This window comes from Anas acuta, chromosome 17, assembly GCF_963932015.1.
Source record: "Anas acuta chromosome 17, bAnaAcu1.1, whole genome shotgun sequence".
NCBI lineage: Eukaryota > Metazoa > Chordata > Aves > Anseriformes > Anatidae > Anas > Anas acuta.
In genome coordinates, this window is record NC_088995.1 from 8627871 (window position 1) to 8654395 (window position 26525).

A 26525-nucleotide genomic window follows, 5' to 3' on the forward strand; every position below is an offset into this window, starting at 1 on the left:
GTTTAATCTCTGAAGGCTTCCGTTTCTTCTGTAGAATCAGAAGATGCCTTTCCCCTCACTAACATTGCATCTGAGTCAGGAAGAATTATTGGTTGTATTGCACTTTTTTTTTTTCCTAAAGTAAACCTCTGTAGATCGGAATGGCCAGATGGCGCATACAACTCTCAATTATGGAAAATATCCTCAGGAGGTACTTTGAGGTCATCTAATCCATGCCTCTGCCCAAAGGCAGGATCAGCTGTGCTTGTGCCTTTCCTGTGACAGCTATTTCTCCATCCTGCTCCTTAAGACCTGCGGTGGAGTCTCCACGCTTTCCTGCAATGCAGGACACACCCTGATGTCCATCTTCAATTTCCTTTGCTGTTACTCATTTGTCCATGGTGGGCAACCCACAGAGGAATCAGTGAAGAGAACGTAGAACTCCTTCAGCAAATGCAGGGAGTAGTTAAGTGGCAGTTCATAGGAGTGTGATCTCTTTCCCTCCTCCACCTGAGTTCTGTAAGGAGCAAACCATACAAAACGTGGCTAATTTGTGCCTGTATGGCTTGAGGTAGGCAGCAGCGTGGGAGGGATGGGGTAAGAAGACTGTACTACATTTCTGGATGGTGGTGCGACTGCAAAGTGAGGATAAAGTTGCTGGGATAAACACACAACGATGAGGTTATGAAAAGAACTGATGAGCCACTAAAGGAATGCTTTGGAAAGTTCAGAGAAGAGCCAAGCACATCAAGATGGCTTCTGTAAAACATCTGTGTTCAGGGTGATCGCTGGTGTTAGGCAAAAGTGTTAACAAAGCTTTGGCACGTGTTTGAGCACAAGCGTTGTCCCTTCCTGTTCAGGACACCCGGGGTTTAGTTCAGTGCTTTAAGCAGACATCAGTGCTGTGTGTGGCATCCCAGTGGGGCTGGCAGAGAATAGGATAGTACCTGAGGGAGACACGTGCCTTTCTGAAGTGATGGCAGAGGGCTCTGGTGATGGTTTGGAGCACTTTAGATGTCCCTATCCACTTACATTTAAGCAACCGACTCAAACCCCATCACTTTATTTTGACTTGCTTTGGAGAATGGTTGCTTTCCCATCATTGGCCCTATTAGTTGACTAATTAAGAAAAAAAAAAAGGTAGAATAAAATATGACAAATCTCACAGAAATTATATCCAAATGCCATCACAAAAGATATACAAGAGCAGGAGTACTGGAACCTCCTTGCTCTTAAAGCAGCAGTAAATCCAGTGCCAGGAAGACCAGGCTTGAAACTTTGTTTTGAGGCTATTGCTAGTGTTATTTTTAATTTTACCTATCTCGATATGTTTTGAAAAGTTGCACATTTCAAGCCCAAATAAAATAAGTAATTTGCTACAACTACAGCAGTGGAAGGCAGGATTTGAAAAGAAATGACAGCTACAAGATGGATCGTGTTTATCTTCGATGATAGGTCAGAGGTTGCATGCAGCAGGCTTATCACTGTCTGACAGGTAACAAGATAAAGGCCAGGTGTTACATGGGGATGTGGAAAGACCTAAAAACAGGAATACTGAATACTTTCCACTGCATTTTTAGGGAACATTTGCAAACAATGCATCTGAGACAATGGAGGAGTTAGCGGGGGGTGAAACTTCTTGCAGAGATGGTTTGAGCCAGGGACAGGGGGAGGGAAAGGCTCTCTTGTACAGAGGATGAGGGAATCTTCCTGTCCCTTGCTGCTTCAAGGAGAGGAAAGGGGGGTTTTCCTGCAGCTTTGGAGACGTGACGAATGACATGCTGGGCTCCTGTCTGTGCGTCGATTAGCATTTGTGATTACACTCAGATCCAGGGTGGAAGGCACTCAGCTGTTCTCAGGAGGCCTCCGGTGCTTGCAGATTGGGGCTCTTTTATCTGCCAGCCAGCCGAGATAGAGCGCTCCCTGCCTCCTGTCACAGGGACACGTGTGGCTCCTTCTTCAGCAGCTCCTCAAGGAGGGCAGGAGAGGGATCTGATCGTTCACTCAGCTGAGCCCGAGCCAGCGCCAGCTGGGGGTCATGTCTGCATATCTCTCTGCACCAGAGTCCTTCTGCATCTGAGTGAGTAATGCTGTTGAACACAGGGAAGTGTAATTTGGTGTCATTTTGCTGTTTTAATGCATCTTTTTGTGGGTGTGAAGTTTCCACTGTTTTTCCTGTTAGAAGTAGTTTCTTTCCTTGTTTAGTATTCAGATCTCAATGTCTCTGCCATTCTTCTCCTGCTCTTGCTTCTTTGAGGTTATTTTGGCTCAGTTTTACAAACCCTCCTCTCGCTTCTTATCTCCTTTTCATTTTCTTACGAGGGGAGCCAAAGTGTTTCTGTTCTCCTCGTCTGTTCTGTTGTGTGCCCAGTTATCCACATCTCCCTTCTCACACCAACAAAGTCCTCTACACACCGACCTGACGTTTTGGTTGCTGAGGTTCCCCCAGAATAGGATTGCCAGATCCTGGTATGAATCAGTTGTTAAGGTTAAGGAGTTAAGGGAAGTAGGCTGTTAAGTATCGTATTCCGTGTTGATAACAGCTTTGGTTTCAGTATTAGATCCGTATACCTGGGCACAGGCTGGCATTTTCCATAGGAAACATTTCCCAGGATAAAAGACAGCTAAGTGTGTGGTTGTTTAATACGATCTTCAGAAGAAAGACATGTGGTTGAAATTGATTTGAATAATTACAGTTTCCACATACGTCCAATCCACAGGTCAGTGCCCAGGTTCAATGGGACGATGGAAAATAACATCAGACTGTCTTGGGCAGGCACCAGCACCATTACAGTTCCTGGAGCATGTGCAGGGAAGAACACTGACTTTTTTAAAGTTAGTTTAGTCTTCTACAGCTTTGGTTCTGGGGAGAAATGACCTGTGTTAAGGGCTGCCTGGTCAGGGGTTCTTTAAAATACCCCAATTCCAAAAAGTGCTTCTCTCTCAGAAATCCAGCCTCTTTAGCTGGATCTGTTAAGAGTGAGATACCTGACTTTGTCAGCTTGCTTAAATGCTGATCCAAACTCTGCTGGAGCATTATGATGCATACGGGTTGTAACATGGGTAGACCTAGAAGATTGAGGGGGATTCTTTTTTCTGGAACATCTGCGTGGTGCCTGCTCTTCAGGATACAAGAAGGTAAGAAGCTGTGTTTGTGGGCTGAAGACTGGAAGAGGACTCCTTGATGGTTTTTGTTGTTTTGCCTGCCCCTCTCTTGAAGGGAGATCTTCCTTTTACTCCATGTAGCCACCATACAGCTACGCTGTGTGATTTCAGCGAGCAAGAGGTGGACACAGTCCTCTTGAGAGACTAAAAGTGTGTGGGCACCTGCTCTGGGTGCCTCCCTGGCTTCCATCTTGGCTTGACTCACATCTTCTGCATTTGAAGTCAAACGCTGCCGTTCCTTTTCTGGTCTGTCCTGGTTCAGCTATTGTGATGGTGGTAATTGGTTCCTTTACAGCTGGTGCTTTTTATTGTCTCTTATTACGCAGAAACTAAAATATCTTCTCAGGGGAGAGAGGGACCACTTCTCAAGTGCGGTAGAGCTGTTTGTATTGTAATGGGCTACTTGCTGCTGGTCGTCTTTCAGCTTCCTGTAGACAAGCGTGCTTGCTCATAAACAGCTACCAAGCTGCTCAGCCCAGTAAAATGTTTTATAAAGTGATTTATGAATGCCTACTGGTTCTCCAGCGCGATGGTTTGATGTAGAAGGAAAGAAATTGTAGAAATGTCATTTTGCACAGCAGTGCACGCTCTCTCCACCAGAACTGGGTGTCTCTGGCCCAAGCAGTCGGAGGAGGAAGCGAGCAGAAGCAGCAGGCTGTTACTTGCCAGCGGATGTGCTTTTACCACAGCACAAGGACTTAGGAAATGAAGGAAGGGCTTTGTCAGGGTTCTCAGAGCATCAGCTAAACGCTGAGACTTTGGGATCAATAAGCAGCAAGAGTGGAGAGTTCTTCCTAAATTGGATTATAATCAAAGATTTCGGGGGGGGGGGGGATGGGGGGAAAACAGTTCGCTTTGAGGAGTACCTCTAGAAGGGCCTGTTGTATTGCTGGGGCTGACTGATAGTGAAAATGCAAGTCATTTTGCAGGAGTGACAGAAGTGTGGTGCAAGTCACAGCAAACAGAAGAGGGAGGGACAAGGAGAGCACGTGGCCTTGAGACCTTGTCAGAGCATCAACTCTTCCTTACCCACAGAGGTTGGTAGAGCCCTAAAAGGTCTTGAATAGCTTTGTGACCATGAGGCAGAAACGCTAAAGGGTTGGGGAGGTGTGGAACAGAGCAAACGGGGATTAGCAAGGCAGGGTAAGCACATTAAAAAGGAGGTGTGGGGGGGAAAGAAGAGTTTCTGGAACCAAACTAAGTAGGCAGAAAATTTGTCATTTGTCTGGATTTGGGGATGAACACACAACACCAGCATCATCAGTTTAAATGTTTTTTTCAGTGGTAGCTGGTTGATGAGCTGAGGTGAAACAAGCAGGGTGAAGCGTGCTGGTGCACAGCCTGCATGTGTGAGGGTCCAGGGCGCACCCCAGGGCACGGGAGGGAGCAGGGAGCCTGTATCGGCCAAAACCCAGCTGATACGGGGTTGCAGGACACGAGGAGTGCACGTGTGATCCCTGTGATGGAGCCAGCAGCGAGCAGCCATCCTAGCAGAAGTGGAGGTCAGTGGGGCTGGGGGAGCTCTGGGGGTGCTGGGGCACACACCACGGCCGTTTCTGTGGGGCACGGGCTGAGTGCTGCCGCTGTGTCACGGCTCAAAACGATAAGAGAAGGGGGCGAGCCGGGAGGAAGGATGTGATGGGCTGTGTGAGCAACCCAACGGAGGCTGGGCTGCTTTTTGTGCTCTGGGTAGATGAGTCAAACCACCTGGGTGGGAACGGAGCTTCCTGGTGGGTCCTCAGCTATAACCCTTGCTCCGAGGGGTCAGTGAATGAGCCACAGATGAGAGAGCTTTGCTTTGGCTCGGAGGTAGGTAGGGTTTGCTCATCTCCATTCGTAGCGTGCGGTGCCTTTATTAGGATAGGGAAGGACAGCTGGGGAGTCGTTTTCAGCCACATAAAGGGGAGATGGAAAGAGCTTTATTCCTTCTAGGGTGGAAGACAGGATGTTGGCTGACGTGGTACGGCAGCAGTCCCTGCGCTGTGGTGGGGTTGTTTTAGGGGGCAGAGCCTGGGCAAACGCCACTTGCAACCTGCACAGGGACGGAGCCCACAGGGAGCGAGGGGGCTTGCGAGGCCTGGCGGGGAGCAAGCCTGTCGTTAGGGAAGGCAAATAGGATTCGGGAGTTGGATAAAAATACAGCAAAATCAACAGATGTACCTAATTCGGAACTGCCTGTCTGGAAACTTCATACAAAAATGAGAGATGAAGTCACATCTGGAGAGAAGTCTACTGAATTATTTTAAAGTATACCAGAATGGATGCATTAGCAATATGACAAATATTTTCGGAGCAAATTCCTCCCTGGCCTCTATTCCTCAGTGGGTCACCTCTTCTTGAAATCCTGTTTCCTCATTTCTCTTATTTTGTTCTTGAAGGAAATGCTCTGTATGTGTGAACACAGCTGGTTTTGGTGGGGCTGTGAGGAGGCAAAATTTGCTTTTGAGTTCTTTCCTCACACAGGAAAAGAAAAATGGATCCTCAGAGACATTGTGGATGATATTGGCAGTAGTAACTTGTTTCTGGCCAAGGTTGGTTGTTTTAATTATGCTTTTTTACGTGTCTGTTTTATGAGAGTTTACTTGAGTGCTTTATTTTCTTATTTTTTATTTTTTGGAAATGCCACTGTAGGTAAATTAGCATCACCAATCCTGGATGCAAGTGGAAAAAAAAAAAATCCACCATGTTTCTGTGCCTTTTGGGGGGATGTCATGATGCCTGCTGCCCAGTAAGGCTTTATTCTAGTGGACACAGGAGAGTCTTTTGCCTTTTGTTTGTTTATTTGATCTGGCTTATTTAACTGTTGGTCATTCAGCCTTACTTAGTTTTGCCCTCCCTGGCTTTTTGTGACCATTAGAATGGGAATAATTACTGTGAGTTTTTTTTTTCCCTGCTTGCTTTTAAACATTTATAACATCCACTTAGGAAAAAATAATGGTCAAATGTGTTCTGCTCCAGTCTTCCTTTCCGCTACTGCAATAAGAATTAATCCACTCCTAGCACTTGGAGGGCAGGAGGCGAAGCTGAAGCACTGGTTTCAGATTAGTCATTTTTGTTAGCCAGCTCATCAGCGTTATGACCTTTCTTATTGTTCAGTGGGGTTTTCTTCCTGGGCTATTTTGTTTTGTGATTTTATATTGGTAATAAACAGGTAGAGGAGAGACACACGACAGGCTTGAAGGGTATGATTGCTTATGGGTTTTGTAGCTGTCACAGGTGCAGTAGCATGGGTGTATCCAGTAATCCTCTCGTCAATAAAAACTTTGCATCCAAATTCACTGTGCTTGTTGTTGGTGTGAGTTCAGGCTCCCTTTTGGGCCTGAACTGAAACAGAGGGGGAACCAGAAGAAGAAATCTTGTCTCTCTTCCCCATCTGGGGCAGTACAGATCTGAAAAGCCATTTCTGTTGTCTTTCACAAGTATGTGAAGTGCAACTTCTAAGTCTCGGAGGGCTGCTGTTTTCCTGTAAGATGGGATTAGACTGAGTTCAGCAAAGCTGAAGCCTCCATTTTGTTCAGTATTTCTGCAGAATTTGCAAAGCTGTTCCATTGCCCTATTGAAGGGTTTACATCGGAGGAAGACTTCACTTCCCAAAGGAAGACAAGTTCTGCACTTCAAAAGGTACTTGGCCCTGCATTTTTCCTCAGTCAGAGCATCGGTAACTTAGAATATTTTGGGTGAAGTCTGAAATGGTGCTCAGCAAGGCTAAGACTAAGGGATAGAACAAGGAATTTTGGTCATTGCCGTGATCTGCCCTTGTGTGGGTGTCCGTCAGGCAGGTGTGCCAGGACACTGGGTGGCTCCAACTCCAGGGAAGCCTGAGGGAAACTGCAAGTGCTCCAGGTATCTGAAAACCAAGAGCATGGAGTGATGATAATTTTGCCTGCTTTGTTTCACTTGTATTCTTTGTTAACAAAGAGCAGTCTAGAGGGAAATAGTCTATTATTAATATTTAATTTCCTCCTATTACTGAAAGCAGATGACCTAAAGGTCATGTAGCCAGCAGCCAATAATCAAGCGAATAGGGAAATCAGAAAAATTGTGTCATGGTGAGAAGGGTGATGCCTCCATCCTGCTCTCTTTCCTGCCTCATGCTGTAACGTCCCTCCATCCTTCAGTAGGGCAGGGAGGCAGAGAGGCTGCTCTCCAACAGCTCCCAGCACACCGGGCTCATGCGACCAGTTAGGGTTATGGGGAAGCTTCTCTGAACTATAAAATACCAAACTTCAGAAAGCAAACCAGGAGGCAATGCTGGAAAGTGTTGCTGCCATTCACATTGTTCTCCCCTGAAGGATAGCTATTTTCACTGTTTGCAGTGAGCTTTTTGTGTAGTGCCTGTGTGCACATTGACTTGTTTATTGTGACTCGATCCTCTGAAGAAATGGGGAGAGGCGAGGTTTCTTGGAAACCTGGATTTAAAAGATAGTGAGATCCTCTTTGAGCTGAAGGGCTTTGAGAGCATAAAAACTGACAAGCATCTCCCCCTCCAGGCTTTGGAAAGTAGGAAACGATGTAGCAGCACTACTTCTCTGCTTGCAGCCAGGTGTGAATGCAAGGATTTTCCCTAAGGGAACTAGGTAATGTGTACGTGGCTGGTACCTGGGAAGGGTCATGTTGTCAGGAGATGTAGATTGTGATCTGTGGAATGGGGCTTGGTGAAGACTCCCCCGTGGCCTCCGAGCTGCCTGCTGTGCTGCTGCCTTGCTCGCACCATCCTGAAGCAGACGAGGAGAAACCAATCCTTTCTGGAGACTGGGGACACTGCCGCCTGTCACCTACATGCCCATAGATGTCTTGAGTGCCTTGTGGACTGTTGTACCCCAGGAGATTTTGCTAATATGTAAGAATAGCTGTCAAACTAAGTGTCACAGATGTGTCATGTGTCTGGCACGTGGTGTGGAGGGCACATCATCTTCCCAGCGTGAAGCCAAAGCTGAGGTGCCTGAGCTCAGCCTGAAGAGGCCAAGTGCTGGGAAGGAGTTTGTTCGAGGTGGGTGGTTGGAAGCAAGCAGTGGCCAAAGGCTCACCTTGATCTTTTGGTGCTCAGGAGAGTGAAGGGGCAACACCTTTGTCCAAAGCCAACTGGAGATGCCAAACAAAAGCTTGCTTGGTCTCCAGTGCTGAATTGCTCCATGGGAACATGCTGTTCAGATGCTTTATTGAATTTTCAAGGAGCAGTTTTTCACTGAGGCTGAAATATGGGAGAGAACAGAGTGTTCCAAGTCACTAAAAATGAACAGAGCAACAGCTTTACAGGTTCGTGAGTGGCAAGAAAGGTTTATTTAATAATGGGGAGAAAGCCGGAACATAGCCCAAGGTATCAAGGAAGAATTAATCTAATTAACAAAACAAAACATGAGCTTGAGAAGAAATACTAATCGTAGCTGTCCAGCATGTTGTGTGATACAGGTTATTCTCCTGAAGTTTCAGGAGGCTTGCCATATTGATCCCTGAAGGGCCTGAGCTGTTAAATATACACTTCCCCAGTGAGTAAAACAAGTTGTTAATTAATTTTGTATTGTCAGACCTGGTTGCTGAGCCTTTGGGTCGTGCATGAAGTAGATGCTTCTATAATAAATTCTGTATTGCCTCTGGGTATGTCTTCTTTTCTAGGTGGTCTGCATTTCATTTTGTCTCTGTGCAGTAAATTTCTAGTCATATACACATGAAGACTGGACCTGTACTTGTTTAAAAGCAAGTGGCAAATGTGTCTGCAATTTGAGTCTCATCACGTTGGGTAAAGGCTGCAGCAGGCTGACATTGCGAGAGGTGAATAAAACGAGAGGGAAGCTTGGGCCAAATACGGGAACCTCGTGGGTGGTGACACCTTCTGTAAGCAGCGAGTGAGGCCCCTGACGTGCTGCGTTGGGTGGCTGATAATAATAATTCCTGCTTCTAACAGCAGTTGCTTCTGCAGAAGCTCTGGCGCTGAAGTGAAGCGGACACAAAATGTTGTTCGGTCGTGGCTGGGACACCTGCTCAGCTCTGGTCATTTCTCTTCTGAGATGTGCTGGCTCTGCAGAACTCTTAAGTGTTTTCCAGCCCATCTGGGAGCAGAGTGGGGTGGAAGGACATGTTGTCCTCTTCGGGGCATAACATCTCACAGCTTGCCTCGGGATAAATAGCTGGAGCTGGGGCTCAACTGTCAGGCCGCTGTTTGTGAAGGGGGATGGGAAATGGGACCAAACAAATTCAAAGCCGTATTAAAAAGTTAGAATCAGGCCGTGAAGCACACAGTTGAAGGAGAAGGTTAAAAACTGCAGTGCTAGAGAACAGTTTGTGATGCGGTCATCAAATTTCATATTCCAGCATTGTGCTTTTTCAGGTTATGTGGAGAGCTGTCAGTAATCCAGCTTCCTCTTTGTGCTGAATGATTGCCATGAGGGGGACCTCTGCTGTGTAGGTTTGCTGCTTCACTCCATGTCCTGTTGGAAAACATGTTTGAGATGAGCCAGTGAAAGAGTCAGGTTAAACAAAATGGGAGCCCGAACCAGTTAGAGCCTTCATCTGACGGATGTGCACGGTGTTTCTCTTACGGACTTGTTTTTCCCCACTGTTTCCCTTGTTTGTTTTTTTGGCTCCTGCCACCTTTTTCCTGCCTTCTCCCCCACTAGCCCCTTTCTTGCTCTCGCACACGAAGCGTTGTAGTTTAGCTTTCATCTTGCCCTTTGTTTTCTTTCCCTCCCAATTTTCTTTGTCTCTATCTGATATTAACTCAAATCTCCTTCTCTGGAAGTCGGGCTGGGGAGTTTTCATTATTGCTGCCTTGAAACAAACGTATTGAGATTTGAAATGGACAATCAGATGCTGCAGAAGTGATGTAGGAGCACATCGCTGACATCCCTGGAATTTCAGAAGGTAGAAACAATGAAACAATCTATGGGAGGTCAGTGACAAACGGGGTTTTTGCTAAAAAAGATAATGTAGAGACTTGTTTTTTGTTGTTGTTGTTCTTTAGAAAAGATTAAATGGATGATCATTATCTCCCTCTTAATAGCTATATCACAAACTAATCTGTTCTGTTCATTTCTTCCACACAAACCGAACAAAACACATACAGAAGATTGTTGAAGGTGGAGAGAAGCTAGGTTTTTGAAACACATCCAAACCACCAAGAGCCATTCACTTTCCTTTCAAATGCAGCATTAGCAATAGAGCTCTAAATCAATGAAAGGTCTAAAATTAGATTATATTCCTGAGATCAGATGTGAATCACGAGTTAATCATATTTTCATTTATTATCGCTGTCTTTACCCTTTTATTTTGTCCTGTGAAATTAGGTTTCTGAATTCAAAACAGTGAACTGTGAAGGCATGAAACTCCAGTGGGTTAGACCACAGCAGGTCAGCTGTGGATGAGGTACCAAAAAGCTTTCGGTTTGGAGGCGCATGCTGCTTCTGAAACTGAGTCATTTTTCAGTTAGTGCAATGTCTCTCTTTCCCAACTCTGGTGTTTCAAGTTGCTGTTCTCTTAAATTAGTGAGAAAATATATTTCGACTAAAGTCTGCTAAACAAGGTTTAAAACCCACTCTGGAATAACAGGGTAAGACAGCAAACAATTCTCTTCACTGTGCAACGAAGCTCAGGGCACTGTATTCTCTTGCTATATTTTTACCTGAGACTGGGGTGAAACACACCTGAAAGCAGAGATGTGAGGTGACCTGCAAGATCAGTGTGCAAATGAAGCACATGCACATGTAGACGATGTGTATCTGTTCCTGTGAAATGGCAGCTGGAGGGATTGGATTTCCCTGCAGACGGCACCGTGTTGAGTCCAGGTTTATGTGGTATGATGCAGGAACGTGAACGTGTGCTCCAGGAGATGTTGGTGGCTTTGTGCCTGTGTGTGTGTTTCTGGGAGGGGTACGTCTTGGGTGTGTTTCTGGCTGGTCAAAGAATCAAGCTGACCTTATCTATAAAGCGTATCAGAATGTGAGGATGCAGAAAGATGTTATGTACAATAGAGGCATAGCAAATAAAATGGCTTGCCTGTAGGGTGAATATTTATGTGAGCAAAAAGATGGTGTTGCAGGAGAGGAACCTAAAGAGACCCTTGTAAAGGGTGTCTGTTCTCAGCAGGAGAGTACTGATAAGTACTCTCTGGGGTGCCTTGAACTATTTATTTTCCCTGCTGCTGATTGTGTTTCAGTATCTGTGGACTTGGAGGAAAAAAGCAGGTACGAGAACAGGGTGAACACATGCCAGCAGCATCATGCCCTTGTGAATGAACGAATGTTCGTGTCATCGCAGAGCAGCATATTTGTGCAGCATGCCTCTGTGGCTAAGTACGTGAGGGTGGGCAGCACGTGATGGCCCAGTGCTGGGTTTGGGACCGGAGGGAGACAGGTGTATGTAAAAAGGCTCCTCCACCTTGCCTCCCTGCAGCCACGGCGCTTGCCAGGGCGTAATTAATGGGGCTCTCATGTTTCAGGGCAGACTAGTGAGCAGCTGCTGAAGTGCCAGCTCAGTTGGTAGCCTCAAAAACAAAACGTCCCTTGTTTCTCATCACCACTGTGAAATACTGCCTTCCTGAACCTTGGGCCTGGCCCTGCAGCTTTCAGGATAGACAAAATGTGAGACTTTTGCCAATGATGTATTCTTCTAGGTCTGTTTAATATCCGTTATCAATTTAATGTGCCACTTTAATGAGATTTTGCTTTTTCCATCTCCGCTGTGGAGCTGATTACTTAGCGTATGTGGTTTTTGTTTGTTTATTGTTATTATTATTATTTTCTTTAAAGGAAACTACAGAAGAAGTTGAATGTTTGCTTCAGCTGAAGAGAATATTTCCCAAGTCCTGGGCAGAAAAAGGGAAAAAGAGAACCAGAGGATGGTGTGTATGACAGGAAGCCATGACTAGCAGCGTGATTGTCAACAGGAAACAAAAATTCACAACCGATGTGACGCTGCCATCCAGCATACTTGCTGTGTCGTGTTGCCTGCCGGACTTTGGGGCCTGGGAAGCAGTGTTTGGCTGCGTGAGGTATTCTCCTGTCCATTCATCTGCTGGAGCTTGAATTACTCTACATCTGGTTAATCCACTTGGCTGGAGTTGGCAGGCCCTGTTTTCTTCTCTTTACACCTGCTCCTGCCAAGATCTTCGGCAGCCATGTGGAGAAAGGTGTGAGGGTGAGCCACCCTCGGCGGCTGGCAGCTGAGCGCTCTTCAGACCCCGGACAGCTTTGAGGTGTCTTGGCTGTTCAGTGCTCTGCAGATATGAACGCTGAGCTTTTCTGGCACGTTCTCACGTTGGCCTGGTCGCTCTCACCATGCTAGTACATGGGAAGGAAGACTTCCTCTCAGACATAGCTTACATCATCCTGGAACTGGTCATTGCGGTGCTGGCCATCCTGGGCAACATCCTGGTCTGCTGGGCAGTCTACTTGAACAGCAACCTGCAGAACGTCACCAACTACTTCGTGGTGTCCCTGGCTGCTGCTGACATTGCGGTGGGAGTGCTGGCAATCCCCTTTGCCATCACCATCAGCACTGGCTTCTGTGCCTTCTTCTATGGCTGCCTCTTCATTGCCTGCTTCGTCCTGGTCTTGACTCAGAGCTCCATCTTCAGCCTCCTCGCTATCGCCATCGACAGAATCATTGCGATCCGCATACCCCTCAGGTAAGCACGGGACGGGCTGGGAGGCAGAGGGGGGCTCTGTAGCGAGGAATGAGCATCAGTAAAAGCAGCAGATCTGAAGGTGGGCTGAGGAGGGGAAAGTTAAATGAGCAGCATTGCTTTGTCCCTTGTAATTTGGCAGGGGCAGTAAAGCTCATGTTTCTAGGGGCCTACCTTGGTTGCTGGATTTTCTGGTTGTTTCTTTTTCCTGTTATTCCCTGATCTCACGTAGCCTGTGTCCACGGCTTTGCAACGGTGCTGCCTAGGAGCTGCCGTTCCATATTTAGACAGGATTTTGCTATAACCTCAATAACCTGTGCTCTGAGCCACGGCCAACAGCACCGGAAGGATCGCAGTGGGAAAGTGGAGCTAGAACAATACGTGGTGGGGACAGAAAGGGGATTGAGGTCAGCTTGTCTTCTTCCTACTGGGGAGAACGGGGAACTCTGCCTGCAGCTGGTGGAGCAGGCTTGTAGGAGGGTATGGATGGGGATTTTCCCTTTGGGTCCATTAAATGTGAAGGGAGGAGAGGCAGCATGCCATGAAGAAGCTTGGACTAACTCCAGCTGCATCTGCACGCAAAGTGTGTGTTAAGCCCAGGCAGGAGCTTGTCCCCACTCCAGCCCTGAAGGTGGTTATTCTGTGCTCTCCACCCTGGAGTTAAATGTCCTTCTCTTCCTAGAGCTTGAAAGCTGAATAAGACTGGCTGCGACTTGGTGTGCAACCAGGGAGGCTGATGTGGGACAAGGGGAAGTTTTGCTGCATGCACAGGGGCTGCTACTCAGCTCAGCCTCCCTGAAGCACTTTGTTGTGATGGGGTTTGTTTGCCTGTGGGTGCAGAGCAGCACTACGTGTTGTGGGCTGGGTTTGAATTAAAGGCTTTGTGACAGTGCTTGCAAGTTGTTCAGCAAGCTTGAAAGATGCAGAGAGAGCCCCAAGAGAGGCCAGCGCTGGCAGAGCATACAGGAGTCTCCTTCCTTCCTCTCTCATCCTTAGGAGGATGCAGCGTGCTCTCACAAATGGAGAGACTTGCTTCCTATCCTGCTGAAAAAGAAACGTGGCTGCAAAAACAGAACAAATTTCCGATTATTATACTCTCAGGTTTGAGGTTTTGGATCTCCTCTCTCCTGTCAAGTTTAAATCACGTGTGTCGAGCTGTCCAGTTTGGTTTTGTCTCTTGTGAGTACTTTGGTCATCCAGCACTTATGCTGATGAACACAGACGTCCCATTCAAAAATAGAAAGCATTCTTTTCCCTAGGGCTGTGGAGATTACCTTTCCATGTGGACCAGTGCAGCAAAGTCTTTCCTGAAGGCTTGTCCCAGCATGCTCGTGCTGCTCTAACATTACCGTTAATTGTTGGCTTCCAAGCTTACAGTTTTAAGTGTTACAGCCTCTGCTTTAGGGCATTTGTAAGGAATAACAATTCCATTCCATTGCAGAGGAAAGCTCTATCAATATACTTATAAATTGGACTGTCTCCACTTTTTTGCATTTCTACATATAGGTAGATGTTTTCAGGTCATACCCCAATGTACTGATAAACAGTACAAAGAAGCATGTGTAGAGAAGCCTTTGGTAGCTTGCCTCTGAAATGATTTTGAAAAGGTCTGATGTCTTCAACTCATCTCTCATAAGTTAACTCTGAAAACTTGTGCTGACAGTTTAAGCATTCATACTGTTAAGAGGATATCTTGCCAGGAAAAGGATTTTAGAAATCTGGATTTCTGCCCGTTTTTGGTACTATTCTAATTATATTGTCTTTGCAGTTTAATTTCCTGGAATAGCCACAGTAGAGTCTTTTAGTAAAATCTGACTGCACCAGTGCTGGGCAGTGTACCTGTTTCACTATTTTGTTGTTGAAAAAACAGAACACACCCTTTTCCATTCCAGAAACCGTGGAGTTTATTGGATATAGAAACCGACAGGTAGATCCATGGGTTCTTCCCCCTCCTTGTCCTGTACTGGTTTGTCCTTTTACAGTAGGAATGAAGAAGTTGTCAATTCTCTTTTCCTCAGAAGAATTTATGGATGAACGACCGTTAGATTTATAGGTTCTGACACACTGAGAAAGTGAAAGCTGATTAGCTGAAGAGGGAAATGTGGTATGATTCAGACTGCTCACATCCTCTTCTGTTTTTTTATTTTTCTAACACCTGATTGTCTCAAAAGTGCGTCAAATGATTGGAAGGAAAATTCTGCCACTAAGAATGCAATGTTTTTGCCCCATCCTTTAATGTCTGGGAGTACTTCTCTCCTTTCAGAGGACAGAAAAGGTAACGAGGCATTCCCAATACTGTTTTGATAAATTCTCTTAAAAATAAATAGACTTCTTGTGTGTATTCTAGAGAAATGAAAAAGGGCCAAACCTATTTTTCTTCAACTTTTTAATATCTAATTTGTCCTAAGAAAGATATCCATGTCTCAATGGATACCTGTTTCAACACAAATAAACTGTATTAAGGAAACAAGAGTGGGATTTCTGATTCTGTTTAGTGTTGAACACCTCAGTAAATAACTGGTGTTATGTATGGAGTGATTTTTCTGTGGATAAAAGAACCTTTCCCCAAAAAATGCAGTGAGGAAGGATACGCATAGCTAAAAACATAAACATACAAAAAAAAAAAAAAAAACCTCTTTAGAGAATGTCTTATGGGTTCTGCCTTTCAAATAATTAAAACATTGTGCAGAATTTGAAAAACTTTCTGGCAGTTCCCAAATGCTTTGCAGAATGCTGCCAGGATTAGTACAAGTGTAGCACTCTGAAAGTAGCAATAAAGCGCTCCCAAGGAAGTGAGCCCGAGCCATTGTTCGGTGTAGCATTAAATACACAGTGTCTCCCTAACATGGCAGGTACCTGAAAACCTGCGGTCGCTGATATAAAACCCCTGGGTGTTCTGAACAAAACTGGCTGTGAGTTGGAGCTCCAGGATGAAGTCACAGGCCGAGAACAATTGCCACTTTCCAGGCTCTTTGGTGCCAGGAAACGCTGCGAGGGCGCTGTGCCCAGCCACGTGCTCTCGTGCATGCACTTGTGGTGCAGACGTTCCCGTGGTGAAGGACAGGTAGCTCTGATGCAAAGAGAGGAGTTCTTTCTTCCTGCAGCCAAATGGAAAAGTTTTCTTAGGTTGCTGCTTGCTCTGTGCGGTGGCTTCAGGTGCTCGCCTGAGGCGTAAATCCGTGTGCTTGCCATTTGGTGCCAGCTACAGGAACTTGGAGAGCTTTTCCTCTGAGGGAAGGTACTTTGGAGCTGACGCTGGGATGCTTTGCTGGGAAAGCCTTGCTGAGGTGCAGTTCCCTGACACTTGGAGCATCGGGCCACGTTTATCCCGTGTAGTGGGGACTGAAATTGCAGCTCTGGCTTGGCAGTGGGGTGACAGGTTGCTTTTCTGCCAGGGGCTAAGGGAGCTGGGCATGAAGCATTGCTTTCTCTAAGTCGGGGTGGGAAGAAATGGAGAGATGGATAAAAGCCCTGAATAAAGTCTAGGACTCGGAAGGGACCTTTGTACTGAGAACAGTCTGTTTCAGCAGTTCCTTTAATTCTCAAGGGTTGTTTCCTCAAACAGGCATATCTGAGCATCTGATTCAGTGAATTGGTGACTTAATGTTTCGTTGCTGCTTTGAGTGCCACTGGCCTTCTGTCTTTCCCTGCTCACTGCAAGTCTTTTGACCTTACACCAAGCATTTCCTACGTGGGCCCATATCTTGGCCAGTATGGCCAGATCCAATCTAATACGAAAGAATAATTCCCTTCTTCCTTTGAACAGCCATGGGTATGGCTTTGAAAGCAGTGCTATTTGTTTGTGGCTTCAAGTGGAACTTGCTGCTGCCAAGGTTGTAGTCTGGGAGCTGGTTGTGCTGTGAGCAGCCTGCCCACTGCCACTGGGAGCCCCGTGCCCATCTGTGGGACCCCCCCATCCTGTCCCCACAGCGTAGTCACACACCAGTGTCAGTTACACTTGATAACAGGAGGAAGTTTCTTGACTGAGAGTCGTGGGAAAGAGTTGTTTAGGTGGTGCATGAGAAGGTCTAGGTTTGGTTTCTTGCTCACGACTTCCTAGGTGAGCTGGGGCTGTCAGCATCTCGTTTCCAGTCTCATGCAGTAGGGACAGAATATCCTCCTCCTGTTTGCCCCCTGTGACTGCAGCAGCATCAGGCACCGGGGGGATGTGCCAAGTGAACAGCGTTTGTAGTGATTTGTTAAAAACCATGAAGCACAAGAAGAGCTCGTGCACAGACAGTCCAGTGCTGCCTGGACACCTCAGACGTGCCACAAAGCCGCTCGCCAGTTGTGCAGCACAGGGGCTGTCAGTGTGAGCAGCTCCTTTTGGCAGGCTGCCTCTCCTCCATCGGGGTGCCAGCAGCTCGTGCTGTATGTGATGCTTCCTGAAAGCCCTGCACTTACCACTTACCCAGAGCACTGGGGGGACAGACAGCAGCTTTGGCCTGGCTGCTGTGAGCCTGGGAAGACACCTAGCCAGGTACACAAACTCCTCAGTGCCAGCCTGGGGAGCTCCCTGAGTGGGCAGCCAGAAGGCAGCCAGGAGAGTCCATCTGGCAGTAACCCAACCTCAACCAGGTCAGCTGGCGGCGTCTCATGTGGGTTCTAGAGATGAAGCTCTCCCAAGTCTCTCCTCAGTGGGTTCCTGGCCAGCATAGTGCCACACACTGTCACTCGATGCTGTGAGCTCTCACTCTTACCTCCTGCAGATACTGAGCGAGGCGTTATGGAAATGCACTGACGGGCTGAGATTTCCTGCTGCCAGCGCGACACACCGCAGCTGGGAAGCAGCAGGCTGCTTGGGTTAAGCGCTGTTCCTAAGCCTGTAAAGTTTGTTGCATGGGAATCCCCAGAGGGTAAGAGGGAGGGAGAAGCTGGGGGGGGTTGTTTGCCTGGAGCAGTAATGAATGTATTTTTAGTGGAAGGGAAGGGACATCTCTAGTCGTGGGATAACAGCTGCACAATTTCAAAATTCCTCTGACAAGATGTAGCCAATTCCAGGGCTGCATGGTTTTGTGATTTTTTTTTTCCAGGCTTCAAGTGCCTTCAGCCAACCTCTTGCTCCCCAAGTGTTCTTTTCAAAGCACAGATGCTGTTTTGTTGTGTTGATTAGCTCTGAATGTAAGCAGCTTCTCTGCTGCCATCCCTGTGCATTGATCAGGACCCACCACTTGCTGGAGAAACCTTCTCGTTTCCAGGGATCAGCTGAATCCCTCCCTGATTTCTGGAAGGTGGATTTAAATGTGTTTTGGGTGCTGGGAATTGTGTGGTTGACTCCCTCACCCGCTCCTCCTTTTCCAATTTGGAAATGCAGTTGCGGAAAGGAGACTCAGGCCTGCCAGGTCATGTGTGGAGCCAAGCTGTTCCCAAGGTCCTTCAGCAGGGATTTAAAGTGTGTGTGGGATCTCCCTTCTGTGCTGTGCCCAGAGCAAGCAGCACCTCCCCGCCTTTGTTTTGAACTGGCATTGGGATAGGAGCATGAACCTGTGGGATTAGCTATTTCATTAAGAGACGGAAAGATTTTGATGGCTTGTCGGAGGGAAAAAAAATGTTTATTTGCTGAGAGGATTCTGGGGACGGAGGGAGAAGGAGCACTGGGTAAACACTGGGAGCCCGGAGCTGCTGTGGTCTGCCTGCAGACACATGGGGTCAAACACAGTGTGGGACCCACGCTGGACAATGTGGGAACCCAGCTATCCGCTTTCTACACTGAGCATTACCAAGTAAAGGAAATTGCATTGAAATGTCAAACTGTTGCCCTGATTTTGGTTTTTAGAGAAAGAACTGGTGGAGAAAGCTCAGGGCTCACGGTAACCTGTGAGGCCTTGGGACCTGACTGATGTTCCCAACAAATTGAGGGCCCTGGTTGCACTGTCAGGTTCTTACCATGTTGCTTCCCGGCTCTGTCAGCAGATCGTGGAGGATTTATTGCTAGGAGCACAGGCTCGAGCCAGGTGTCAATATCCTCACCACTGAGGTTGCCCTTGGTGTGTGCAGTGCAGTAGTCCTTAGCTCGATTCCTCCTTTATGAGGAACTTAAACGGCGTCAACTTTCTGGGCTGCTGAGGGAAACTGCTGGCCTTGTCTCCATTTTTTAAGGAAGTTTAATGATGGCTTCTTGGACTCCTTGAAGGTGCTGTGCAAGGGAATGCCAACCTGGCCTCTGCAGTTCACTCAGCAGCAGACTTCCCCAGAGCTTATCTGAGCGTGGATGTGGGGCCAGCAGCACTGTGCCTCTGAGTTCTTTGGTGTCACTTGGCTCGCAGATCAACTGGGAGACAGGCCAAGCAATTCTGTGCTAGAAGCCCGTTCCCTTGGCAGAATGGAGGAGCTACCTCAGCCTTCGGTGAAGGAGCCAGAGTGGTTTTCACCACCAAGAGTCAGAGCAGTGCTGCCAGTTATCCAGGCTGTGAGATCCCTGTGCATTAGTTGGAGGTACACAGATGAAAACTATAATAATTTCCCTGCTGTTCTGTAGCCTAGTCACTGCCAAAAGGAAAGAGGGGGGAAGTAGAGAGCATGCAGTGGTACCATGGAGTCCATGCTGTGCTGGGTGGGTTCTGCACAGCACTTCAAAGACCCATCTGAAGAAGCAGGTGCCATTCTTGCTGTCTTCTGGGGCACTGGGCTGTTGTTTGGGTGTCAGGGGCTTGTCAAATGATATTGGTGTAATTCCCATTTTTTCCTCTGCTTTCTAGGTACAATGGCTTGGTGACTGGCTCTCGAGCCAAAGGTATCATTGCCATCTGCTGGGTGTTATCTTTCATCATTGGCTTGACACCAATGCTAGGGTGGCACAAGCGCTCCCAGATTGAAGAGCTGGGTACTAATAAATCCTCTCCCATCAACTGCAGCAACAGTATGGTGGTGTGCCTGTTTGAGGCAGTGGTCACCATGGAGTACATGGTCTACTACAACTTCTTTGCCTGTGTGTTGTTGCCCCTCCTCCTCATGTTTGGTATCTACTTGAAAATCTTCATGGCAGCCCGGCGACAGCTCAAGCAGATGGAGAACAAGATGGTACATGGGGAGCGCTCACGCTCCACATTGCAGAAGGAAGTCCACGCGGCCAAGTCCTTAGCCATCATTGTTGGATTGTTTGCAGTCTGTTGGCTTCCACTACATATTATTAACTGTTTCACCCTTTTTTGCCCTAATTGTGCCCATGCTCCCCTCTGGCTGATGTATCTGGCCATTATCCTGTCTCATGCCAACTCGGTGGTAAATCCTCTAATTTATGCCTACCGGATCAGGGAGTTCCGATACACCTTCCGCAAAATCATCAGCCAGCATATCCTGGGCAGGAAGGAGCAGTTCAAGGCAGGAACAGCCAGCATTAGGACTTCCACCCATGGTGGGGACGGCGAGAATGCCAGCATACGAATCAGTGAGTATGCGTTGGAGGTGTACACCAATGGAGAGATTCACAGGGATCCTGAAAAGCAGGACTTGAACAAATGCAAAGCTGTCTTGGAATGGCACCAGAACGGGAATGCTCTGGACATGGAGACAAATGGGCATCTCCCGCATTCCTGCAGAAATGGAATTCTCTCAGATGCATGCATGAAGAGGGAGCTTCACAGCGAAGAGCTAATTGATGCCCAGGTGTCTTACTCAAATCTAGAAAGCACAGCCTTCGCAGCAGCTGATGTTTCCTGATGAGTCCTTCGAAGTCTTCCTGGTAGAATTATTTTATTTTCTATGGGTGGCCTCTGCCGTGGCAGAAAGGGAGTCTGGGGGGCGGGGGGAGAGGAGTGTATCCAGATTGCTGTGGAGAAAGGGGTCCGTACCCAGGACTCTTGGGAGGACCCTAAATACCAGACTGGAGAAAAGCCAAGAGACCATCGAAGTGGACTAAGAAAGGAGGGGGACACGCTACCCAACGCTGGCCTGTCACCAAGAGCAGTGCCAAGGTCAAAGATGGCATTCCAAGGTCAGCACTGGGAGACTCTCACGATGCAGAGCATATTATGACGTTTTGCTGTACTGTGTGTCTGTGGTTGTACGTCAGTTTTGCTGTCTTTACCAACAGAAATTAAACCATGGCTGGAAGTATTCACTTAATTGCAAGGAGCAACAGGGAGGGGCCTCCAATTATTTGGCCCTGAAAAAATGGAAGGAGGATAGCAACATCTATTGGTCAGGAAGGATGCCAGCAGCTGTTTGGAGGAGGAATTTACCTGAGGGGAACTTTGGATACCTTCAACCATGACATTTTGTCTTTCAGTTCGTGTTTTTAAAGCTTATACTGCAACAGGTTGTTCGGACATTTTTTCTTGTCTTGTTTAGATTCCATTATGTTAAGTTATAAAGACGGGCAAGAACTCATATTCATTCCCTGAGCGCTCAGTGTTCCAGATGCACAAGACAAATATAACCTCATAGCTCTCCACTCTGTCAAACAAATAATGAAAACCCAGACCATAATACGGAGCTCCCTTAGCAAAAGGGCTGTTAGCAGGACGTGGTGCTCGACCTTTCAGTGGGCTGTGATAGCAGGGCTGGGTGTGCCCTGAGGAGCTGTGGGGAGCTATCAGGTGGGAGGTGTCCACAGGCCCGTGGGCACTGTCTGGCTACTGCTTTTTCCCTCTGTGTCTATGTTTGTCTTGGGATCCCAGAATGCAAATTATCTCCATGGTCCTAAGCTTTCATCCTCACTCAAAATGCTGTGGGATGGGATTTTTCTCTTTTTTTTTTTTTTTTTTTTTTTGAGGGTGGGGGTGGAAGAGGAAAGGGGGAGGAAGGCGATGTGGGACAGGACGTACCTATTACTTCTGGAATCCCCATGAGCTCTATTTAAACACCTTTCTCCTGTGATTTCAGTTGTTTCATGATGTGTTTTACTGTGAAGCCTGATGTGTCCCTGCAGTGCAGAGGCCAGGGTCTGTCTGATTAGAAGATGTTCCTACTCTGAGGAGCTGGCAGCAATCAGTAGTAGTGGAAATCTGCTTAGAAACTGCAGTAGTCTGTGTAAGAGAGAGGCAAATCTTCCGCAGCAAAGGTATGCACTGGTATGGTTTGTGGTAGAGCAGTTTCATGGCGGTTTGGTAACTTCCTGTATCACTTGTTAGCTCTATCAGTTATCACTTGTGGTAGCTCAAGGATGACAGACTGCCATGCTAGCTTGTATTCTACCTAAATCTTGTCCAGCCTTTGTTTTAAGGACAAATATTCCATGCCCAATGCCACTAGCCTTCTGGAGAGACAGGCAGGTCCTACTAGACATGGTCCTACAAGAAGACTAAAAGTCTGGTAATTCCAGGGATCTGGACTTTTTCCATAGCTGAAAACATCAGAGGTATCAGCCCACAACCCTGGGTCTTCCTCATGTCCCTCCACTAATGTTTCAGAACCCAAATAATCTGATTTTCAGGAAGGAAAGGGGAACTGAATTTTGATATTTGGGGAAGAGCACATTAGGTTTGTGTTCTCATTCCATGTTTATTTTAAATATTGTGAAGTATTAGAATGAAAGTCAGTTTTATTTGAAGAAACTTTTCTTTTTTTACCAGTCTGTCTTCATGAAAGTGGGGAGTGGTTTAGACTGTTGAATGTGCTCAAGTATGTAAGTGCTCTAGGCTAGCACAAAGCTTACTGTGAGATGGAGAAAAAGATGTGGTTGCCACCCCCATCCTTAGCAGGAAGACATGCAAGTATGAAGAACAATAGACTCTGCAGTTCAGCTGAATCGCTGCTTTCTTGGCACGGCTCTTCCACGTAGTCTTAACGTCAGAGGAGTGGATTATCACTGCAGCACCACTAACAAACACTAAGCTATTTCTCTGTGACTGACGTTGCAGGTAGTTCCTTTGTAGGGTGTTTTGGGATCTTGTTACTCTGTCTTGTTGGAATATTTCTGTAGATTGTGCGGTATGACTCCTCTGGCCTCCTGAAACAGCAGCAGAGGAATTCAGTCAGAAAAATGGGGGTCTGAACTCTTTGGGCCTCAGCTGGGAGCTGAAATGTTTCTAAGAATAACACAAGATTACATCCGGTATTCATGTCAATAACAATTAGGTCCACAAAGAAGCAGAGCAGGGAAGGAAGTGTGGGAAAATACCAGCATTGCTCATGTGCTGGAACACACGCGAGTGCAGAAGTGTCTCCCGTTGGGCTTTAGTTGCCATTGTAAAGGGATATTTTATGCCACGTTGCATCAGACTTTCAACAGCTGATGTAGGTTGGTTGCTTTCTATTGTTTCCTGGGCTTCTTCACACTCAATTATGGGAGTTGCTTGCTTGTCACAAGAATAGGACTGATCTATGCTGATGTGACACACTTAAGATTGTCTCTCTGGAAAACTTTCCTGCCCAACTGGATCGCCATGCAAGTTGACTTTGCGTTTCCAGATGTCTTGAAATCAGTTTTTGTCTCACCAAGCGACGTGCCCCCAAAGGGTGTCCAGTCCCTTTCAATAGCAGTGATCTAGATGTGAAATGAAAAGGATATGTGAAGGGGCCAGGGGATGTGTGTAGGAGGAAGTGCAGTGGGTGTAAGGAGGCAGCGTGTTTTATATAGCATTGGAAGTCTAGTCACAGGAAGGAAGAATGGCCAATTGCACCACATGCTGCGTGCCTTCTGGCAAACATATGTCTGAGATGGACCTTCAGAAGATGTTTCCAAAGCAGTTCTTGGAGGGAGAGCATGAACCTTTTGAACAGAATTTTGGAATTCTTATTTGTTTCCTTGGGATCATGATTTCAAGGCTTCCATCCCTTTTTTTTTCTATTTAAAAAAAAAAGAAAAAGGACGGAAGCCTTGGAGAAAAAAAAAAAAAAGTTTTAAGGTCCTATCAATGAAGCCTGCTCTTTTCTCCTTCTGCCAGTGCCCTCCAGTCTCAAGAAAAGTACCTCTGCCAAACTACACAGGGCGAGGATCATTTTAGAAAGTTCAATAATTTTTTCCTAACTTCCCCACTCATATCCCCATTTTCTTCCCAGCTGAAGATGTAGCTAATGAAATAGCTGTTCTTGATAGGCAAAGGCGGTACCAAGACGAAAAGAAGAATGAGGTGACCATCAGGAGAGGCTAGAGAAGATCTCCTTGGGAATCCAAGGTGCAGTGTGTCCAAAAATTAAGAGCTGGGGTAAGAAGAGGCTAATTTCATTGAATTGGAACATGTTGCTAAAAATGGCTCACAACCCATAGAGCGATGTGGTGCCTCTTTGGTGTGAGGGCATTCCATGAATTTCAGCATTCCCTTGGGACTCTCAGGCTCCAGGGTTTATTTGCTTTATAGGGTTTTGGAGAAAGTAAAATTCTGATCAGTTGCCAGGAGTAATTTTATCAAGAGTTCTTCTTAGGTCTGTCTTCTCTATAGGGCACTGCTTTCTGTGTGTGCAAATGCACTTACAACTTTGTCCTGCAATTTCGTTTTGTATCAGCAGTATCTCCAAGCTCTATGCAAGCTCAAACTGCAGCTCTCAGAGCTGAGCAAGAGAAGAAAGAGGCTGATGCTGGTTTGACAGAGGGCACTAGCAAAGGGTCACGGTAGGACAGCTGAGGTTGCTGTAGGCAAAAAGGACTTGCCACTGGTCCCATCTGGTGCTTGTGAGTGTATTGTGCAGATGAGCTTGGGAGTTACATGGAGTACTCTGAATCTTCGATCATTCTTTGAAAAGAAGCTCCAGAGGATGCTGGAGGATGTAGGAAAGTCTCTTAAGGTGTGAGAGCAGACTGGAGTGTCAGGGTTAGACGGGGAATCTTGGTGGGGAAGGAGGATTTGTAGGGTATGTGTTTGGGAGGATTTCAGGGGAGTGGGAATGTGATGGGAGGTGCTGGGGATTGCACAGATGGTCTCGGGGGAGTGGGGCTGGCACGAGCCCAGGGCATGACTTGCTGAGAAAGGACTCTGGAAGGGATGTGTGGTCTCATGGCTCCTTGGGGTCACGGCAGAGAGGGAGGCAGCCTTGCCCCAATATCTGCAGAGGGTTGACTTTTTCTGGTCTATATATGATTGAGGTAGAGAGATTTTTTCTTGATTATCTTATTTTCAGATGCATTGTCTCATTTCATGAGTGCGTTCAGGTGTAACAAAAGCCCTTCTGCTTCATGAACATGAGCAGTAACGCCCCTCTCTCCCCCTCATCAATTCAGCTGTTTTGTGGGAAGGGTAAGCATGCTGTAACTGCTGTGATGCATTAAATCTGCATAATACTCTAGTGGTGTTTGGTAGGTTTAGCTGCCTAATAGTCAGTTCTCTCCTGATCTGTTCTAGGCATCAGGCTGCTCTGAGACCAAGGATCTTTGTCTTTCTAGCCCTGAGCTTTTGGCCTTCTTTACAGTAAAACACATCAAGAGTAACTAAAATCACCCCCGTTCCTTGTTTGCATGAGAGGTGACTGAACCTAACAGATTGAGAATCCCCAAAAGGGGACAGCGTTCTGTGTAACTCCTTGTCTTATTCGTCTGCTGGGGCTCTTAACACAAGCATGCATTGAATTCAAGACTGGAACCTGTTGATCTGAGAACATCCTTTGCTTCCCTGGTTCTGTCCCAGGAGCTGGTATTCCTGCCCCCGTCCTGTGGAGCAGTTGTCTCTGTGGTCAGTGAGCCAAGACACTATGAACACCCTGCTGCACACGCTGTCACTAGGAAACACTTACTCTTTTAATTTAAATGTTTTATGAATATAGTTGTTGTTTTCCCTCTGTTTGTCAGTTACCAGTGGGAGGGGAGGGAAAGGGGTGGGAGAATCTGTGCATGCATATATATTTAAAGTGCATTGACCAAAGTTGTTTTTTTTTATTTGTTTTGAATCTGTGAAATTTTCATATCTGTGAAGTCATCAGACTGCTGGGCAGTGAGGAGCCACTGGTGCTGCTGAGTCTGTCTTGGTTACATTTCTTAATAAGCATTAAAATAATAAAATATATTTGTAAAAGAGAGTGTGAGTGTCTTTGTCCAAGGAAGATCCTGCTGGCTGACCCTGTTTCATAAATATTTTTTTATAATTTTATTAGCTTTTTTCCATAGATCTGTCCCTGGCACTACCTGTTCTTTTGCTGAAGATGTTAACATCGACTCAGGTAACTGGAAGCCCCGCAACATCCCTGACATCCTGGGATCTGTCATCTTGGCAATAAAAGTTTACAGCTGCGTACGGAACACAAGGTAGAGCACTGTATTTGCCCAGAACACTGCAGCAGCAGAAACAAAGTGTTACGTAGTGGGATCTGGAGGAGATACCTGGAGCACACCACCTTGCCAGCTATTACTGGAGCATCTCAGCCCTTTGGCTCTCCTTCCACACATCAGACATCATTGTTACACCACCGCTACTTCATCCCTCTGTCCTGTCTGCCAATACTGCTCAGACTGAGCTAGCCCCAGCCTGATAGCCAAATTAGTCTGGAAATGGAGGCAGTGAATTTAAATGCTACTGTGGTGCCTCTCAGGCCAATGTTGACAGGAAGCAGCAGGAACAATTTCCAGCTTTCCACAGCTGGCAGCTACTAAATGTGTGCGGGGAGGTTAGTGAAAGTCTGTGTGACCCAGGAGCATTTGGAATGGGGAAGCGTTGAAAGTTCACCAGATAACCATCAGCTACTGGTCATTCCCTCTTTTGGTTCCCTTTGCAGCTGGGCTGGAGGCCCTGGTTCGTGGAGAGGTGCTGGTGCCCTGGTGCTCTGCAGCCAGCTGTGCCTGAGCTGTTCAACCAACTGTGTAATTGAAAAGCTTTTTCATTTTTTTTTCTCCTCCTTTCACAAACACTGTGCGTTTTGTTCTGCAGCATCAAAGGCCAGGAGCTGGGAGGAACAATGG

At 46.8% G+C, this 26525-nt stretch overlaps 1 protein-coding gene across 12 annotated transcripts in view; it reads left to right on the top strand.

Moving 5' to 3' along the window:
• ADORA2A (adenosine A2a receptor) overlaps positions 1-25648 on the top strand; it is a 29243-nt gene extending 3595 nt beyond the window's left edge. For 6 of the 12 annotated variants that reach the window (XM_068701355.1, XM_068701352.1, XM_068701347.1 and 3 more), the window contains exons 2-3: positions 11886-12763; positions 19459-25648. In XM_068701355.1, coding sequence (XP_068557456.1) covers positions 12414-12763; positions 19459-20419 — 1311 coding nt within the window. In that variant the 5' untranslated portion in view covers positions 11886-12413 and the 3' untranslated portion in view covers positions 20420-25648. Of the gene's footprint in view, positions 1-1632; positions 2060-4161; positions 4182-4707; positions 4954-4996; positions 5676-6662; positions 6766-11698; positions 11718-11885; positions 12764-19458 lie in introns of those variants that run through there. The other 6 variants (XM_068701354.1, XM_068701353.1, XM_068701358.1 and 3 more) reach the window with 6 other exon arrangements.
• The last annotated feature ends 877 nt before the right edge of the window (positions 25649-26525 follow it).